The 15043-nt window shown below is 42.6% G+C and overlaps 1 protein-coding gene across 2 annotated transcripts in view; it reads left to right on the top strand.

Moving 5' to 3' along the window:
- The window catches only part of nrp2b (neuropilin 2b), a 73454-nt gene that overhangs the window by 16474 nt on the left and 41937 nt on the right, over positions 1–15043 (top strand). For both annotated transcript variants that reach the window (XM_053497137.1, XM_053497139.1), the window contains exons 3-6: positions 1228–1409; positions 11005–11232; positions 12968–13123; positions 14376–14545. In XM_053497137.1, coding sequence (XP_053353112.1) covers positions 1228–1409; positions 11005–11232; positions 12968–13123; positions 14376–14545 — 736 coding nt within the window. The remainder of the gene's footprint in view (positions 1–1227; positions 1410–11004; positions 11233–12967; positions 13124–14375; positions 14546–15043) is intronic.

Below are 15043 nucleotides of genomic sequence, written 5' to 3'. Positions count from 1 at the left end.
AGCTGGAGTTGATTGTTGAACAATGGCTCTCCTCAGCTCGAGTGCAGCGAGGAGTCGCAGGCTCATTAGACTGCGGTCAGATCAGCCTCAACACACTGGCACCAGTCACGCTTTGGTGTCGATTCGCCTTGTGCGAGCGGCCCCATGAAGAAAATCAGCCATGTTGGTGTGATTACACAACGCTTAGCGGGATAGTCATCTTCCTTTACATCCTCATTAGATTTAAATGCCTGTTCAGTGCTTCCCTCTGTATTGTTCTGTCCCTTTTCCTGTTAAGACCACAATGATTTTAATTCAGCAGATTAATCAGTTTGATCTAATTCAGTCCGCTATAGTAGGAGAGTGTGCTGAATCTCTTCCGCTTTGTCTTTTTTATACATGTTGCATTTGAACTGTTTCTAATTTATTTGTCATTAAGGTCAGCGTTTTGTGTCTTTGAGGAATGGACTTCATTTTGTGTAATCAGGCAGGAAATGTTCGAAGAGCATAATAGGCGTGTTTTTTCCTTAGTTAACTGAGATTTGAGCCCTCTTTGACCACAGCTTGCATAAACTCCTCAGGCAACGGCAGTTTATAAAGGGGGGTTATAATGACAAAAAAACAGAGCGAACTCATTACAGTGGGTGCTGCTGAAAAAAAGAAAACTGACAGCCGATAAACACACGTAATCTAAGCCGCGTAGTAAATGTGCGTATTTATGTGCATACAGTTTATTTGCATTGATAATATATGAGGGAGAGTTTGTGTATTTTAGCCTTCAGGGTCCTGTATAATCATATCAGTTTTTTCATATTCTGTTAGCATTAATTGCTTGTATTATTTTAACCCTGGAAAGAGTCTGTGTTATTCATCTCAAAACAGCATACAGAGTGATTGCTATAAATTTTTCAGTAACAGTGAAGCTAATGTGAAGATATGTATTTACAGGAGTGTTAAAGTCTTCACTTTGATTTATTTTTGTGTGTTGGTGTTACATTGATTTACCCCCCCCCCTCCCCCCCCTCCAACTGTGTTGTCTGCTGCCAGGTTGTGTTAGTACAAAGCTCCATCTAAGATCTTAGGAGAAACAGCTGAAGATGTATTTGTTGCCAGCACTCATTTCACTGACAGGCAGGAATGTGTGTAAAACACAGGTCACAGGGTCATATAGGCTAGAATAACACCAGTATTGACCCCACTGGATCGCCACGCTCACATGCGCCCTGTGCGATTGGGTTTGTTTTGCAGATATGACTTCGTCGAGATCCGTGATGGCAATTCGGATTCTGCAGATCTGCTCGGGAAACACTGCAGCAACATCGCGCCGCCGGCCATCATCTCGTCAGGACCTACGCTCCACATCCGATTTGTGTCTGACTATGCCCATCAGGGAGCCGGCTTCTCGCTGCGCTATGAGATCCACAAGACGGGTAAGAGAACTGCACCCGTGCGGATAGGGCTGGTCGATATGGTATAACAGTATTGATATAGTCAGGAAGTGCTGGCTCAATGGTTAAGGCTTTGGGCTACTTAGGAGAAGGTTGAAATCTCAGCACCACCAGGATAAAATGGTTCAGTCCTTAAGAAAGACCCTTAACTCTCAACTACTCAGTTGGATCCAATCTTATATTATCTCCCTAGTACAATTGTGTCTACGCACACACACACACACACATATATATATATATTCATATGATTGAAAAACAAAAAATTTGAAAAAAAAAGCCAATGTATGATAATACACCTCTTTAGATCTGATAAGTATCATTTTTTGTACTAATTGATTCCCAGTGTTACTCACACATGTTAAGATCTCTATAGAATGCTTAATTTCCCTCCTTTTCTGTATTCATCACTTGGTGTGGACTTTATAAAAAGTATCTTTGAACACACAGGTTTTAGCAGCACTGCTATCTGTCCCCATGCTGTCTGATGTAATATATTTTTTGCCATATTGCCCTCCCTTTCTCACCTCACGGCATTGAAATAAGTCAGTCATATCAAAGTATCTGGCTTCATCTCTCATCAACCGTTCCTGTTATCACATCTGCATTTATGACAGTATTTGAAGGCTTCTTTCGTCTTTTTTTTCCCCCATAGTTTTTTTCGAGAGGGTTATTTTGTTTGAGTATGTGAAGCTTGTCACCACAGTATGATCCCTGATGGAGCTGGCTGCATTAGCACATAATAGAGAGCTCTTTCACACAGGATGCATACACTTCAGCCTTTCTTCTGATCAACCCAACATCCGCAGCAATGTGCAAAATCCCACTTAAATAACAACCAGTTGATACTGGAGGGAAAGGCTCTTATTGGTCAGGTTGGTGTTAAGGGGCTATTTGGTTAAATATTGGAGAGAAGTCGTGTCACTGGTTAGAAATCGGCTGGGTAGCAGAAAGATGCGAGCAGACAACAGCGTCGTGAATCGGAGAGGAAGTGTTCTGTTGGCTAGGTTTGGTTCAGTAGCCGGAAGATCGTTGTTACGGTAACGTAGCGACGTCTTGTGACACTGCTTGAGGATAATCACAGCTGCCATGTATGACCCTACCACCATAGCCATGTGATTCACCTCTCCTTCATGGATCTGTTTGACACACAGCGTGACGAATTCAGATCAAGGCAGCGTCGGGTAGAGAAAATAAACAGCGGGCAGGCTATCTATTGCCCCCTCTTTCATCCTTCAGAAAGCATTCCAGGAATGCCTCTTTAATTGAGTTCTGATCTCCAGGCTCAGAAACAAGTAAGGGAACTAGTGTTACTAACATAATGTGTGTCTGTGTTTCTGTGTATGTGCCGTCAAGTTCAAACAGAAGCCTGACAACAGGCAACAAAAACTCACAAAGGGCCTTTTTCCACTGCACCGGAGAACAAGAATCACTCTTTCGATCGGCCAGTGGCACAGTAATTAATGTTCACGTGGGTCGTATTTATTATGTTCAAATTGGGACCAACAAAAACTATACAAAAGTATACACACAGAAAACACAGAGTATGTACAACTAAAGAAGAGTCTGTTTTGGTGCTGTTTTAATTCTCAGCTTGCACAGGCATTTACGTTTTATTTCTTATTAAAGTTTCATTTCTTCAAGTCATACTATTTAAAATTCCATACCTTCTCACAGTGCAGATTTTTCCACCCAGCCTTTGTTTCAGTAATTTTGTTAGAGCCAGTGTGGGCTCGTTAAAAGTCAGTCAGATAAAGACACCGTGCTCTTCCATGTTGGATTTAATAGTTATCTCTCACACTGGTGGAACACGATCCAGTGACTCTCATTGTTGTGTCTTGTTTTGGAATCTGCCCTTAACTGGCAAGAAACTGGTCAGCTAGAACCCGGATAAATCTCAACAGTTTGCAAAGCAGCCAATTAGTGCACCATCTAACCACTAGTGCACCATCTCCAACTTGCTCTCTCGGGAAGAACTAAAGGCGTGCCATCACTGCTCCCCTGATCACAGATTGAGAGCGTCAGTGATGTACAGAAGTGTGAACCTCTTAGCATGGAGAGACAAGCAGATGCCAGGATGAGTGCTATCATATTGGCAGGTCGCAGGCTTTCCACGATAAGCAAGCAATAATGACGAAAGCTTGTGGGATGTTGGAGGCTTACAGTTGCCATGGCATTAAGAAAATTCTGTAACACCTTAGAGGATTTGGGTGAAATTGTGTGTGAGAGCATGTGTGTGCTGGATCTCAGCACAAAGATAAAGAGATTTATAAAATTTGAACACGCGTGTGCTGGCAAAACCCAATTTGATGATGTGTGGAGTGCCTCCCCCCAACCACTGCTGTTTAATTTGAACTCGCCAGCCTGTTGCCAGAGTGTGCCGGCAAACCAGATTTTATGAGATGCAGAACAAGCCTAAGGATAGTGGAGACAAAAAAACAAAGGCAAGCGGGAAGAAAAGAAAGCAAGCAAGCATTGAGAAAAAAAAATACAGCGGAAGAAGGGATAGACTAAGGCCTGGGCTCTGAGCTCTGTTTACCATGACTGTGTGTTGGCAGAATCAGTCTAGTATTCTCCAGCAGTGATAGAAATCTTGAGTAAATACACAGCCTGGAGGTGTGTCTGCTCAGCATGGTACAGATTGCTGGGGAAAAAAAAGCCTCTATCAAACTCTACCTCCTTCTGTGGAGAGGAAATCTAGCCTCCACTCCTCTGCCCAGGTCAGTGCTGGACTGCCCCTTCTCATACTGATCTCAGCTACGACAAGCGCTGCCTCTCAGTAGGACTGAGCAATTCTGAGTTCCTACTTTTTATCATCAAAGGTCCTAGACGGCTCTCGTATCTGTCATTACACAGCAATTTGCAATGTGTTGTATTAGCACCTATGGTGGAAAAATCCCACATGAGCTAACAGCTTCCTGATGATAGCCTGTCATTTACAAAGCTTTATATTCACAGCTGCAAAGAAACAAACAACAAAAAAAAAAGATATATAAATACCTGTTTTCACAAAATCATTAAACCATCAGACATGTTTGCATCGGAGTTGTTTTGTCTGTGAATTTCACGATGATGTGAATTTTAAAAGTCTGAGACCTTGCTACTCTGTCAGAACAAGATATTGTACAGGTACTCCCGAAGGTACATTAAGTGTAAATGTATCCTCACACATACAGTACAACAGCCTCTGGTTCTTAAATGTGGTTTAACGCTACATTACATTCACTGTTCCAGGTAATGAAAGGTATAAAGGATGTACCCTTGAGAGTAACTCCACTGTGACATGTTCCATACCCCGAGGGCTGATTTATACTCCTGCAAGAGACACCCAAATGTATTTGCATCAAGTCACAGAGAACAGGGTTATGGGTAAGTGCAACTTGCAGAAGAGCCCAGGGGCACATCCAAAGAAAAGATCTCAGGGACATGTCGAATGAAGCACATGCTGATCTGATGGAGGGAAAGTCGATCTGATCTTGATATTTTGATATTAATCCGAAATAATTTTAACACAGGACAGAGCATTAATGAACAGGTTGGCTGAGGAGGTGCACTTATACGACCCAGCATCAAAACTTTAAAAAACACACCAAAAAAAGTGACAGGACAATGACTTGCTTGTTGCATATACTGGAGGAAACATGAGCTATTGGTGCAAAAAAATAAATAAAAAAAATAGAAGTCAATTTGAGACATTAAATATAATGTAATATAGTCACATCATATTCCACCTCTCTCAGCAGGTTGATGTTATGTCTGTTTCTTGTTATAACCTTATATCTGTTATACGAGGGGCGTTCAAGTCAAACCAAGACTTGTGATAGAATTTCTCTTGAATAAAGGTGTAAAAGCAATTGACATTTATAGAAGTCTTTAAGAACAGCACAGTGATGAGACTCCTACTGTAGCTGCAGTGAAACATTTGAATGGTGCAAACATTTTAAAGAAGTCATTGTCAAGGACAATCCCAGCTGAGGTGGCTCGGAGCTCAGATCTGCTGGTGGGAAATGTACACACAATTATTCAACAACACCACTTACCCACTACAGCAACTCGGCTGGGAGTTATTGCCACATCCTTGTACAGGTCTAACTTCTCTCTATGCCATTTCTATATGTTTGGGCTGTTTAAGGAGATCCTGGGAGGCCAGGGTTTCAGACGTGAAGCAGGCACGTCTGATCATGGCTCCAGCATATTGTAAAAAAACTTCTACCTTGATCGTATCCAAGCACTAGTGAAACGCTGTAATAAGTGCATTAGTGTAGCAGGGGATATTCAATAACGAGAATTAAAGGTAGTAACTGTGTTCGGTTATTCTTCACAATCAAAGTCCCACTATGATGCAACTAGTGTTTAAGTCGAATGTGTTCCATTCTCTTCATTTTCTGTATATTCAGTTGTAGTAAATTTAACGTTGCCCCCTAGTGTATACATTTATGATTCTCAGTATGTACTATATGTTGGCACATACCTGTAAGTATTTCTTCATGTATATGATCAAAGATTTTTAATTGCAAAAATACAAACTAGTGTTAACATGTGTGTAGTGTTGTGTACTGTATGTCTGGGCATCTGTATTAAACACATTTCTATCCTGTAGAGTTCCTTTAAACCCCCCACACAAACCACACTTTTGTTTACTCAACCGTACATAAAATCCAGTCTTACTGTTGCCACGGCTACAGTTGGAGAGACTTAACCAATTTGTTTTCCACCATTAGAGAGCAGGAACAGTAGATGTGTGGAGTAAAGGAAAGCCAGTGAGAGCTTACTATCCAGCTGCCCCAAAGCTATTACTCTATCACCCAGTTGCCCTTTCCCAGTCCCCCCCCCCCCCCCCGCCTCAGGGTGTACAGTCTGGACCTCGGCTGTATCGTGTGCTTGTGTGAATTAAAGCCTGTTGACGGATGGAGATAATGTTCGCAGGCAATTTCTCTGTGCTGTATTACTGATCACATCAAACAACAGAAGCCACTCATTATAATTCAGGCTGGTTAATGATGACTAAGGCGGATTTGTTTTACTCTGAACTGTGTCTGCAAGCTCAGTCATAAGTCTTCCACTTTGGACTCGGGTCTATGTAATCCATTTTTTTTAGCTGCAGACAATGTTCAGTAATGTGGAACGCTACTGTATCAGCATGACACGAATGCTTAGACATGAATGAATGCCGGCTCGCAGCACTAGCTCCCTCCAGACACACACTCACACACATTATATGGCAACGAGAATCTGTCTCACACACATAGAGTTCACTCATCCATGACAATCGTTTCCAGTTCTACCCAGCAGCGCTCCACAACAACAGTCGTCCCCCCCCTCCCCGGAGCTGCAGACAGCCCAGGTTCAAACACATGACCCAGTTACGGCACTTCTTTGCAGTGGATCAGAAAGGAACCCCCTGTGCAGTCAGCTACTGGTTTTTCTAGACTCACAAACATGAATTAATGAGTGCAGGCAAAAGGCTGATGGCATTACGTTCACCGAAGCGTACCCAGTGCAGCACAGAGCTGCAGTAAGGCCCGCTGACCATGTAGGCGAGGGAGGTCATCTCGGGTCACAGTGAGACACTAAGACACACTTTCCCTCAAGAACTCAGTGTAAGAAAATTGCTGAGTGGGTGAATGTATGCTGGGTTCTCTGAACAGATGTTACCGCAGGCTAAAGCACTGGCAGCAGAGACAATCTGACCCACTAATGTGAGGAAATAATCATCGCTACAAGTCATACATGCTTGTACTACGTGTCATGGTGAGAGTGAGAGGGGCGTAAATTAGGGAGGAATCAAGTGACCTAAAAATCTTTTGCGATGGCGAAAGAGGAACTGTCCAATATGCTGCCCTAATTCAGAATTAGAATTTCTATAATATTTCTATAATAATATTAGCATTACCTGATAAGAAAAATAAATGTGTTAACACAGAATTATTTTAACAGGAAGTCTGGGTGCAATTCTCAAAAAAAAAAAAAAACTTTTTTTTACATAGCACCATTAAAGGTTTGCATTTAAATAAAAAACTTCCCAAATATTTAAGTATCTAAGGAAATAATTAAAAGAAAAAATTGTACAGTTTCCATAAAAGTAGATATAATATCTATATACAAAATATTTTTAAAAATCCCAATACTGATAAATTATTTGATAATTTATTTAAAATCGATGTAATTTATCATATCAGCAATATTATGTTACTGTATATACGGGGCAGTTGTGGCTCTGGAGATTGAGGCCCTGGATTGCTGATAAGAGTGTCAGAGGTTCAAACCCCACCACTGCATGGTTGCCATTGTTGAGTCCTTGGGCAAGGTCCTTAACCCTACACCCCATACATGCCAGCTGCTGGTCCCGAACCCGGTTAGAAAATGGGAGGGTTGCCACAGGACAGGCGTCCAGGCTAAAAACCTATTCCGGATCAAATGATCTGATGTGGTGACCCCAGGACAAAGCCCAGGAAAAAGAAGACAATATTTTATTATATATCAATATTTTATCACCCTGCCTTATTTTTTTTCAGATTAGATACACCAGTTAGTATGGAGCAGAGTTTTGGCTTTCAGAGTTAATAACAGCTGTTAATGACGATGTGCTCCAATATACACCCAGCAATTTTTAGTTGCCTGTCAGGCATGTTTTTTTTGGTCATGTGTTTCGGTATACTGTATGTGATTTGTGGAGGAGGATTTTGTTTGCTTGGATTTTGTGTACCAGAGCAATAAGCGCCTGGTGGAGTTCTGCTAAAATCACAGACTCTATGTTTTAATCATAAGAGATGGATAAGCAGGTGTATTGTGTATGCATGCTTAAATGCATGTCTGAAAAAGGCCCAGATGTACACCCATGTACACAGGCATGAAACAGATGTACAGAATGTGTTGAGATGCTGGAGAGAGGAAGGAAAAGGGACAGCGTGTAACACAAACCGGGGCCAGCTGGTCCATGCAGCTCGATCCTTCCATGAGTTAGACTCCCGGTGAGCTCACACTGAAGAGGCATATAAGACTCTGTGTATGTGTTTGTGTGTGTGTGAGTGCTAACCTAGAGTCTAGGACAGGTCCAGGCTTGTCCTACTGAAAGGCTGCGACCTCTCATTAAGTCTTCAGACTCTGGGTCACTGTCCCCTGCTCTACAGCCTTATATAGAGCTCTATTAATCTCTGGGTGGTGCCAGGACCAGGCTGCTGGCAGCCCAGGGAGGAAGATGTAGTCCTGTACAGTATGTGTGTGTGTGTGTGTGTGTGTGTGTGTAAACATGCATATTCAGGTGTCGATCTGTGTTTCTGTGTCTGTTTATAGCACAGTTATTGCTCCTCCTCGGTCTGGGTATTGTGAGACGCTACACATGTTGCTGTCAGGCTTGCAGCTGGTCAGCAAAGTATAAATAGCTAAGTATTACAGTTATTTAAGAGTTAAGTGCTACAGATTACTGTCTGTTTGTTCTTTGATGCCCTGATATTTTACCCCCTTCCTGAGCTCACACTATCTATTCAAGGCCCCCTGTCAACAGATCACATATATACAAATGCACATGTTTATATGACATTTGTGTCTCTTAAGCACATAACTAGACACTGGTTGTTTGTGGAATTTCCTGATCTTGTTCCTTGCGTCACATTTTCGTTTTTACATTAATATTAATGCCATTTGGCCTACATAATACATGTCATAACTAAAAGTGATTTGAGGTTATAATTCTTTACAGGATAGTACTGAATATGCGTGGGACTATAGAAATGATTCTAAACATGGAGTGGTTGTAGAAATCGTCCGCGCGAGAGAGACTACTGTATATGGACAGTATATATAAACGGCATGTCAATTTTCAGAAGTGCACGTTTTATATCTTGTTTTTAAGCACAGCCAGGAAATCTGAAGCTTGTGTATTGTTCCTATTGTTATTGGTTCACTCTAGGAAGTTATGTCACTGCTAAAGGATACAGGTATGCCATAGGAAACAGATGTTGAGGGTATGGGTAATTCTGGAATGACTAACCAGACATCAGTCCCATATTGTTTTCACAACAATTTCATGAGATGAGAAGAAACAGATTTAAAGCCTCTCTTGAGATATCAGTTTGTGTGCCTGTGTGTAATGCATGAATGTTTCTCCTTCTGTGCACATTAGTATTTCTACGGCGAATGCGTGTCTCCTTAGAGTCAGTGAAGGGGTGTGCAGCCTGGCATTGTGTTTGGGAGGTGGAGAAGAGTTTGGCATGTAGGACACGTGTGGAGCTGTTGAAGGTGAAGCATGACTGGGCATATGTTTGAATACCCAAGATGCTCTGGGAGAGCGGCCTGACCCTGAGTGCCTCCTTTGGGATGGCAGCTTGTTTGGTTGTTCTGCTTTCTTTGTCTCCTTGAAATGAAAAGTCAGTTTTGCTTTAACCTGGCATGTACCGAGGAAAAGGGGGAAGAGCGGAGTAAAGGAGGAAGAGAGCAGGGACGGGGGCATAAAGAGACACAAACAAGAGGTATGAAATATGAATTAGAGAGTTGCTATGCGCACTCCTGCTCTGAGCGAGCTGATCACACAGACAGAGATTTCCGCTGTAGAAGTCGGTCACACGTCTTTTATAGAAGCATCCTGGAGCGCTCGGCACCGATCCCCCACAAAGCTCTGCTGTCTGGATCTGAAACAATAACGCCGCAGGTGGGCTAATTCTGTACTTTTTGCCTTTATCTTCATAAAGAGGAGCGCTTATGGTTGGGGGAAAAAAAAAAGACTGATGTTCTCATCTCTGGAACCTGCATAGGCATAAGACTTTGTTTCCTCCACCAAGACAGTGTCAGACATGTTACATTAAAAAAAAAAAAAAGGCTTAAATAAATTAAAACCTTTAAACTAAAAACGCCATTCAGCTACTCAGCTAGCTGAGCGCATTTCGCTTAAAACTTCTGTATTTTGACGTATTTCCTTTTGAAACAGGAAGTCAGAGTGACATCATGTTGGAATGTTTGAATTGCACAACAAGAAGTGGTGAATAATAGTCTAATAATAGACCAATAAAAGTAGTCATGTTGTTCCAGTAGCTCTTGTGACCGTTGATGAGATCATAAAATTTTAGCCCAGGAACTGTTTCCTCTGTTAGGGGGTACAGTCTAGGCCATAGATGGCTCTTTTAGCAACATCATAACCCCAGATGTAGCACGAGAAAAGCAAAGGGTTTTACATGTTCAGCAGTAAAAAGAGATTTCTTATACAGTACGCCTGTAAAAGCTCCAGTATTATCAGTGATTAAGAGTCAGAGCCTGTAGCCAGTTCTCTGTACAGGCAGTGAGTAAGTATCGACAACAGCTTCAAGGTCAGGGTATCACTGTCATTCAGCTCTTTTTGCAGATGGAGCATTTCTTTTTCAGCGTAGATTGAATGGTATGCTGTGATGAATGATCTAATATTCACAGGCTTCAGTGGCTTCCATTAGGCAGCTCACTCCGGTACGGTCGACCCATGCTTTTGTGTCTTATGTGTGCATGTAATGGATACAGTTAACAGTAAGCACTTAAACTCCCGCAGCAGTGAGCGTGTAGAATATGTTCTGTGTTTCTACTGTCCTTTGACCGCAGTTATCTCCTGTGTTTTTAGGTTCGGACTGCTCCAGAAACTTCACAAGCCCCTCAGGTGTGATCGAGTCACCCGGCTTCCCGGACAAGTACCCTCACAACTTGGAGTGCACCTTCATCATCGTTGTTCCTCCCCACATGGAGGTCACACTCACCTTCATGACCTTTGATCTGGAAAACGATCCTTTGCAAGGCTCGGAGGGCGAGTGCAAGTACGACTGGCTGGAAGTGTGGGACGGCCTTCCGCAGGGTAAGTCTAGACGCTTGTAATCCTTCAGTGTACTGTGTGGCATGTTTATTTCCTGCCAGTTGAGATTATTGGCCTGGTGTTGTCGTGTCTGGTGCCACCAGTGGCACACAGCAGAGTGCATTTAAGAGGCTTTCAATCCACCATCCTTTTGACCTTATTGTCTGGTTCCACGCAAATCTGTACCCTCAATTCCACATTAAAACCATAATTCAGTCATCATGCCGATGTTACGGCTGCATAGCAACATGGTGCGCTGCTCTTCCTAACCATCTGGCTAGGCGGCGTGCCCATCTCACAGCCAAATGCCTTGTGCCCAGACTGACAGCAACCGTGCCAGGGTGGAGCTGAGCCATGACGATGCCATGATGCTCAGCCTGCTAGTCTAATTGTTATTTTAGAGCAGTGCGTTGGAAGATGAAAGCTCAGCCTCAGGCCTCAATGCCTTATCTCTGCTAGTTGGGCCACAAAGCCACTGCACCCGTATTATTCCATAAGGAGAGGGACCGAAAGGGTAGGCGAGACAAAAGACATTGAAGAAGAGAAGAAGAGTGGTGGCGTTAACCCTTATCAGCGTAAAAATAGGGCGTGAATAATACCGAAATAGGATTTAATTTGTGTCTTATATTCTTTCTTTTCTCGATCTGGTGTAATAGTGTCACGTTCCTGAATCATTTGCTCCTCTTGAGCCCACTTCAAGCCCTATGGAGACTCAATCCTATACTGGAGGCGGATTTCTCTCTCTTACACACACACACACACACACACCTCATATAGATGAGTGCTACTTTCTAGACAAGCCACTACAACAGGATTTGAAGATGACTACTGAGTACTGAGAATCATTGAAGTCTAAAATGACTCTCACCATCAATTTCATTACAAGCGTTTATCCTTCACTCCTCAAGAGCCGGAGCTCTCCTCCTCCGTAACACACTGCGATCGATCAATGAGCCGTCCACTCATATACGAGTGGATACATCCAGAGATCTGAAAGCTGCGAGTCCTCTGAGGATAGAGCTCGGCGCTTAGGATCTACACTGGCTGCCTCACATTTATTTCACGCTACATCTTGTTTTGCCGACTGTCTTAGCTGTCAGCAGAGAGAATGAGTTATCTGAAGCGTTTGTTCAACAGACATCTCTACTTCAGATCTCCTCTGTCTCGTAAAGGGAGGAAATCAATGTGTGTAATCAATAAAGGGCTATTTCTCCTGCACTTTTTGAGTGTGTGGATGTGAGTGGGTGTGTTATGGTCTGTATTTTAGGATACTGGGCCACTAGGAAATTCTTAAAACATAAAAACGATTTAAGGTTTGCTCAAAAAAGAAATTTAATCCAAAAATAAAGGACCAACTATGAGAGTTAAGACTTGTGTGTGTCCCTTTCCCGTGAGAGAAGAAAGTCTTTGTCATGTGACTAAACAGCCAGATTGGGTAAAAGTAAGACAGCTCATTATTAAGAGGTCCCTCACCACCTCACCGTGACTATAGTAGCAACGCACAGCTGACACACATTGGCTTTCACATTGGTCTGGTTTACCCTTGGGCCCCGCCATCATCCGGCAGGCTGGATTTAATGCTTTAATGCTTTAGACTTTGAATTAGACCGTCTGAGAAATATGAGGGGGAGAAAAGTCTGTTGTTCATTACGCGACTGTGGGAAGAGCTCAGGATGCAGGATATTGTTGTAATTGCAGAGTGGGATGGTCTGATTTGTTTTGTTTGTGTGCTTTGTAGTCGGACCTCTCATCGGACGCCACTGCGGGACTAAAATTCCCCCTGAGATCCAGTCGTCCACCGGGATCCTCTCGCTCACCTTCCACACTGACATGGCTGTGGCAAAAGACGGCTTTTCTGCCACCTATAACATGACCATAAAGGAGGTTAATGACAGTAAGTACTGTTTGTTCCGAAGAGTCATATTAGTAAATGCAAAGGTCTGAATCATAACTACTACTATAACTAGCATGTATAATCTCATCATCATCATCATCATCATCAAATAAAGAAAAATCTGTTCATTTTGGGGGGTTGTTCTTTAAGCAGCCTGTTATGTGTTTGGGACAATATACTGATTAGCCATAACATTAACATTGATTAGCAATTATGTACCACTAAACCGGTGGCACTATCATGGTCACCAAAGGCTCATTTATGCCTCTGTGGAGCAAAGGCCAGCCTGTCTGGTTTCGATCCCACAGAAAACCCAATGTAGCAAAAAAACTACTGAAAAAGGTTAATGCTGGCTTTGACAGAAAGTGCATCACAGCTTGCTCAAGCTCCTCCAAATACCCCAGATCTCAATCTGAGCTTCCATTGGACCTGCTTGTACACACAACGGTGATCCATGGTGGATCCATGGTCCTTACATCACTTGAGCTGCTAACGTCCTGCTATCAGATGCCACAGCACACCCTGAGAGGTCTTGTGGAGTCATGTCTCGAAGGGGAAGAGCTGTTTTAGTGAAGGACCAAGGAGAACCATATTGGGCTTTGGTTTTAATTCTATTGCTGAATGGTGTATGTATAGTTTGTAGTTGTATTCCCATTAGTGGGTTAAAGAGCCAAACCACAAAATATGATAGTTATATAACTTATTATATTCTTTTACATTTTCATGTAGGACGTGATCTAATAATGACTACTGAAAGATGTTTTCCTTAAAGGTAAATGAATTACTAGAATCTGTTGTGAGTTTACATTTTACGCTTGAAGTATTTCTGTAACCTGCAACGGAATAAACAAAAGAACAAATATGAATATTTTATAGTGAACAATAAACGAGGTACTTGTCCAGCAGCAGAGCAAAAAAAAATGACTAATGGTCATAAAATACTATTAAAAGAGCCATAATTTATTTGGCTGTCGGTCACCCTGCTGTGAGAAGTAAAAATCTTGAACTACATTTTAATAACAGGGATCGCACATCATTCATCATGTAGTCAGCACTAAAAGAAAACGCCAAGAATGTCACAGTTCCCCTGATTCAATTACGATGCAGAAAACATGGCACAATGGTTACAGATGCTTTTAATCATTGATATCTGTCTTTACCAGCAGTCTAGTGTACAAAAAGCATCTTTCAGCTAATGATATAGTCTTTTAGTCGGTATTAATTCTGATGTGATGTGTGCGTGCTGTTTTAGATTTTCACTGTAGCAAGCCATTCGGGATGGAGTCAGGTCGGATCACGGACGATCAGATCACCGCGTCCTCGTCGTTCGGCGATGATATGTGGTCTCCACGGCAGGCTCGTCTTAACTACGACAATAACGCCTGGACGCCCAGTGAGGACAGCAACAAGGAGTACATACAGGTGAGCTTAGACCAACCACAAGGAGTTATTCTTACTGCACTGTCGTTCACACACAACCCTTCTCCGTTTCTATCATCGTCTCTCTCAGACACAGAAGGAAAATGCCACAACCTTTTCTGGCTGCTGCACATTTTATTAACACGAGGCAGAGGCTGGGGAGGCGCTGGGCTATTGTTAGTGTGAGAGTAATGAGAGCTATATTTTCTCACACATCAATCTGATCCTCTCATTTTACAGCAGATTGCAGAGTCCCAAAAGCGTTTCACTGAATAATCCAGTTTCAGACGTGGTACAGCCGGGGTATGCAAGTCAAATTCGTAAAGGTCCGGTTTCATGAAATTCCTTGCGTATGCCATGCTGGATGCAACGTGACTGCATCCTTTTAATGCTTAAGCGTTATTGATCGGCTCGTGTGTTTTGTTTCGTAATGGTGCTTCTTGTTACCACCTTCGACCAGCACTACAGATACGAAACACGTGAGATACATCAGGTTTGGAC

This window comes from Clarias gariepinus, chromosome 5, assembly GCF_024256425.1.
Source record: "Clarias gariepinus isolate MV-2021 ecotype Netherlands chromosome 5, CGAR_prim_01v2, whole genome shotgun sequence".
In the NCBI taxonomy this organism is placed as follows: Eukaryota; Metazoa; Chordata; class Actinopteri; order Siluriformes; family Clariidae; genus Clarias; species Clarias gariepinus.
Note: the sequence above shows the minus strand (reverse complement) of the source record. Positions and strands in the feature narration are given on the sequence as shown.